General features: G+C 31.5%; 1 protein-coding gene across 5 annotated transcripts in view; it reads left to right on the top strand.

Moving 5' to 3' along the window:
* The window catches only part of LOC108769118 (coronin-2B), a 23367-nt gene that overhangs the window by 9152 nt on the left and 8273 nt on the right, over positions 1 to 5942 (top strand). For all 5 annotated transcript variants that reach the window (XM_018519934.1, XM_018519930.1, XM_018519932.1 and 2 more), the window contains 2 exons: positions 4481 to 4678; positions 4923 to 5039. In XM_018519934.1, the coding sequence (XP_018375436.1) occupies positions 4481 to 4678; positions 4923 to 5039 (315 nt within the window). The remainder of the gene's footprint in view (positions 1 to 4480; positions 4679 to 4922; positions 5040 to 5942) is intronic.

The raw sequence follows: 5942 nt of genomic DNA, 5'->3' as shown, positions 1-5942 counted from the left end.
TTCATGTAAAAACACTTAGCGCTGCTAGATCTCGATCTCGATATAATAACATAGTACTAAGATATGAATGTAATATTTAGAAAAATAATACATTAATAAGGAAAATTAGAATCATATTAAAAAATATGTATATTTAAAAAAATAAGAAAAATAAGAAACATTCCCAATGAGAGTTAAAGTATCTAGTGTGTGTATATATGCGATTGAGTTATACGAGTTGTGTAAATTATGAACGTTGTGAATACTATTAAGTTTAAGTCTGAGAAAAGTAAATTTAGATTTGTAAACATACGTTATAAAAGAGAAATAAATATTAAAATTTATTCTTATTCAGTGTAAAGTTATATATATAAGATTAAATTTATTATTACTTTTATTATTACATTTAAATTATAATTACATTTATATTATTTATATTTTTTATTATTTATATTTATTAATTACTATTCTAATTTTAAATTGTTTTCGTAGTTTTCCTTACTTCGATCTAGCAGCGCCAAGTATTTTTACATGAAAAATTTTTCTATTTAAATTAAATTTTTTCATTTTATACGGTTAACTCTTTAATTTTTGCGATAACACTTAAATTGAGCAAGGTAACGCAATTTTGTGGTAACGTTTTGTATATTATTTTGAAAGAGAATTAAATACCCACTACTTTAATTCGAAGAGAAAATGTCTTTATGTGTGAATGAATTGTGATATAATAATTTCATTTAAGAGAAATTTAAACCATTTGGATTGGAATAGAAAGCTCCTTCAATCAGATATACGTACACTTAGGTTTCATTGTATAAAAAAAAAATTAAAGATAGTTATTATTTGGATTAAGTAAATAAAGAAATGGGATTTGGCACCAGTTCTTGATGTATCAAACCCTTTATAGGAATGATACATATCATTAAAGTCAATATTATTTATTTAATTTGGTATCCGAATTATATGGAATTTAACTTGGCGCCAATTTTGTTGATGTCAAATCTTTTATATGAATGATACATATCATTAGAGTTAAGTAATATGTACAAAGGACCGGTTTCACCAACCCGATTAAGCCGAATCAACCATAAGTGTCAACCATAAGTGGTCAATTCCACTAAACAGCAAACGCGATTAGTCAGTTCCATGGCGAATTAGGTAATTGGCGTTGATGAAACCGGCCCAAATAATTTTTACGAAAAGCACGCACGCTTAGCGCTTTTTTTATCTTTTTTTAAAAAGGTAAGCTTGTATAAATAACAAGAAACAGTACCATTTGTGTTTTACCTTTTAATTTGATAGATAAAATTTAATATTATATACAAAGGATCGGTTTTACCATCATATTTACATCATATATCATATATAGATAAATTAGTTATAACCGCGTGTGATTCATTATTGTTTCTTCAAGCGCAATTTCAAAAAGAGAAAAAAAAATTTTTGTTTAACACTTATTTACTCACGTAGTATATCCAGGAAATCTTTTCCTTATAAGTTCACTGAGTGTATGAACGCTATTTTATATATATATTATATTTAGTGTAAATTGTTTCGTAATTAAAAAACATTTTTTTACATTTATATCTTTCTCTCAAGAATGTTAATTTGGGTAGTAATTAGTTAATTAATTAAAAGTAAGAAAGTTAACAACTTTTACTTGGTTAATTTTAATGAGTTAATTTTTAACTTCGACTTATTCCCAAGTTATTTTATAAAATACATTAACTTTAATTTATTAACTTTTAATTTATTAACTTTTTTCTAATTATAAATTAAAGTTTTTTCTTTGACCATCAATAAGTATTTGTTTTAATCTGAAACATTAGACAATTAGTAAAAGTTCAATGATCGTAATGAGCATTCTGCTAGTGTAAGGCTAGTTGTATTTCTCTCGAGTTTTAAAAAAGGGACAAGAAGAAAAGTTTATTTAAAAGCGTTATTTCGTTAACTAAATTTTTATTTAAATAATGTACCGCAATACAGATTTTTGTAACAATTATTAACATCTACTTAAAATAATATATACTTCTTTAGCATTTTATATTTAATTTATTCAATTCATATTGTTATTCATTTTATTTAGAGTAATTTACTTTTTAATTAAAAAAAAATACATTTTAATTTAATATAAATAATTTTTAATTATTAACTTTTAACTTCAATTAATTTAATTTTAATTCAACTTTTACCTTAGTTTTTGTTCGTGCAACTTTTAACAAACTTAAGTTAATAGGCCACTAACTTTAAATTTAATTTAAACTTAACTTTAATTTAAAAATTAAACTTACCCGATTCTGAAAGGATGTATAGAATATTACTAATTTTTATTTAATTGTAAACGTCAATGTAACGTCAATTCGTTTTGTGCAAACTCTCAATCGTTATTTTTATACCTCATCGCGCATCATTCGTTCTGCGTCAATTCCTTGGACTTTGTTCTCGGAGGCAACCGCTGAAAAATATGCAATTGTCAGCCGCGATAACAAAATGTCTGTATTTTCATCGTAATGCCGGCAACTTTCTTTTTTTATGGTTTCTGAGTAAGAGAGAGCCCTCTTGAAAATCGTGAATGGTATTATATTTTTCGCACTGTACATCATATTGGCATGACGCGCTTCGTTTCTTTCTTTTCTTCTTATCGACATGATTTTATCATGTAAGGTTGCAGTAAATATTCACAACGTTCTTCTGACGGGTCTTGCGATCGGGATATATAAAAGTAAAATTTGAAAGAGAACTAGAGATGAGTAATGAGGTGGCTAAACAATAGGGAGGGGTGGGTGTGCGGGTACCCAAGATTTCTGGTTCGGGTCGGATCAGGATTTTTTTCGGGATCGGGTCGGGATTCGAATGTTTGTAATGTTCGGGGGTACTTCGAATTTAAAATCGGGTCGGGCAGTGATTATAGATGTAGACTTCTCCTTGTGGACTTTTAAATTTAATTAATTAATTATACTATAGTTTAAGTTAAAAATCTGATTGAAAAATCATGAAGAAGCATCACATTTATGCCGTTAAAAAGTTTCTAGATCTATGATCACTGCCTAATAAAATCCTGAAAAAATTCCCGATCCGAGGCTCGGGTACCCGCATATTCCTACCAAACAGCCCTGGCGGAAACATTTTCACGAAAAATTACATAGATTGAGAAAAACCAAAAAATCCTCCACCCTTTCCATATATGTCTTCTGACGGTATATTGCAAGTTTTTCCAGAACATTTTTTCGTATCTTGTATCATGAGACAAACAGCGCCATTCTACGGTCCACAAATATCTACAAAAAATTAAGGATTTCTAAGGCAAACATACCTCACTTTACGTTCCACTATGAATATCTATGAATATCTAAGAATTTTTTAAATCTTGTCTCAATCTCTATATACTTTTTCTATACTAATTCGTAAAAATGTTTTTCGCCAGGAAGGATAAAGACAGTAATTGTTACGTGTTTTATGAACTATTCAGACTGATCTTTAGATTAGATAATCGATGTATCGTATTTAGTAAATTAGTGTATTAGCGGTTGAAGCAAACTCAGTCAAGTTACAATCTCCGCCATACTGAATTATGATGTATGTAAGCGAAAAATGACACGTTAATTTTTATTACGTGTCATTTGTAAATAAAGACAATTTGGATAAAACGAAATAATAAGATTGCTTTAAACTTTAAAACATTTGTAGAAATGGACGAAAACTATGCTTATTATCAACATATCATTTCTCGCTTCTAACGAATCATGATTCAATATGGTAACTACTCAGGAGCCTTAAGGCCCCTGAGTAGTCGCGGCGGCCATGTTGAAATCGTGACGTCTGAAGCGAGGAATGACACGTTAATTTATGCACGATGCTATTTGTAAACAGACAATTTGGATGAAATTAAACGATGGGTTCGCTTTAAAATACTTTTAAAAATTGATGAAAACTGTCCTTTTTTCCCTTGATAGTCAGTAAATGGTCGTAAAAGACTCGTAAAGTGAGCCTATATTCTGGCAGAAACACATGGTTTCATAACTGTTGAAACGAGTTAAATATACACTTTTACGTATAAAATTCCAAGATAACTTTAGTTGTCATCGAAAATTACGACTTTGAGAAGTACGAAACAAGTCACATTTTCACAATTAAGCAAATAATAACGAAATGGCATTGTGCACAAATTTCGTCGTCAAAACTGGTCAAAATGTCACTTTTCCGCGCCTATAAGTTCGGCCATTTATCGTGGTGTGGCGCTGTAACACACATACAAGCACGATCCCATGTCCGTGTGCTCGTAGGCGAGCACACGGACATGGGTTCGTGCTTAAGTGTGTGGCTACCGATTTTGCCAGACCGCCGTCTGATACTGTGTCGCCACCGTCAACGCAGAGTTCTTGGCTGAGTAGTCAGGAGCCTTAAATATATACATTTTAATATTTTAATACACATGGTTGCTTGTTCTATTAGCCTTTATCCTTTTTTATTTGATAAAATGGATGTTAAATGATATTTATAGTCGTGGTTTCGTGGCGTTCGAAGCAGCAAGTTTCGACACGTTTACGGCGTGCCAGCCAAGAGGGAGAAATGTTATGACAATATTAAGATCACAAAAAACGCCCACGATTCGCAATTCTGCGCCGTAAATCCCAAGTTCCTGGCCATCGTGACGGAGGTTGCGGGCGGTGGAGCGTTCCTTGTGTTATCATTGGATCGCGTGAGTAGTCTGTGCCTTATCGATTTATCGATTCTAGTCGTACGCAAGAACAAAAGTATTAGCTAACATCGCATTATTGGAGTCTGAAAAAATAAATTCAGATTTTTTTGTTTCTTACGGAGATTGTTTCATATAATGACATTCTAAATATCTTACAATTAATTACAGATTTTCATATAACATATTTATGTCGCGTTATGCCAATACATAGTAATACATCAATCATTTGTCACACTTGTTGCAGACCGGGCGACTTGACTTCAATGCCAGCCGAGTAACTGGACATACTGGTCCCGTTTTGGACATTAAATGGAATCCATTCAATGACAACATCATTGCGTCCTGTTCCGATGATTGCACTGTAAGAAAAGTTTTGCATACAGGAAGCATTTCCACTTGCATCACCTCCAAAGCTCACGGGAGATTCCTGTAGAAATGTAAACTGCACGGAATGTAGATTAGAAATTTTAAAATTTACTCCAACTACTACATATACATATATATATATATATATATATATATATACATACAGAGTGTACCAAAAAGGTCGGGACACCTAAATATCTCGGGAAATATAAGTTTTACAGAAAAGTGTTTCAGACAAAAGTTATATGGTTTAAAAATATCTATTTACTGATCCTATCAGTTTGACCTTGGGTTGCGTAGACAAGTATCGCCGGCACTAGCATTACTCAAAATATGTAATACCACGCATTATGTTTTTGTTTGTGCGTTAACTGAAGGTCAAGATTCACGGACCACCGACCGATCTAGCCTTGACTGGCCAGTCTCCAAAATTAAATATTTTGGGTAATGCTAATGCCGGCGATACTGTAACTTTGAAGCATTATAACTTGAAAAGTACTTCATAAAAAAATATTTCATTATAGCGTTTTGGAAAGCTCTCGACATCAGCTATTAGATTCTTGAATCAAAAATAGGGTGTTCCATTTAAGAAAATCAATGTAACCTTAACCTGACCTTGGCTACGCAACCCAAGGTCAAACTGATAGGATCAATAAATAGATATTTTTAAACCATATAACTTTTGTCTGAAACACTTTTCTGTAAAACTTATATTTCTAGAGATATTAGGTGTCCCTACCTTTTTGGGACACCCTGTATATACAGGGTGTCCCATTTTAAATGACAACCTCAAATTTCTCTTGAATAGTGCATTTTAGAGAAAAAGGTTTCAAACAAATGTTTTGTGACTTCGAGGGGGACATAAAATGGTATCATTGGTTTGACCTTGGGTGGCGTT

Source organism: Trachymyrmex cornetzi, unplaced genomic scaffold (assembly GCF_001594075.2).
Source record: "Trachymyrmex cornetzi isolate Tcor2-1 unplaced genomic scaffold, Tcor1.1 scaffold854, whole genome shotgun sequence".
Classification (NCBI taxonomy): Eukaryota; Metazoa; Arthropoda; class Insecta; order Hymenoptera; family Formicidae; genus Trachymyrmex; species Trachymyrmex cornetzi.
Note: the sequence above shows the minus strand (reverse complement) of the source record. Positions and strands in the feature narration are given on the sequence as shown.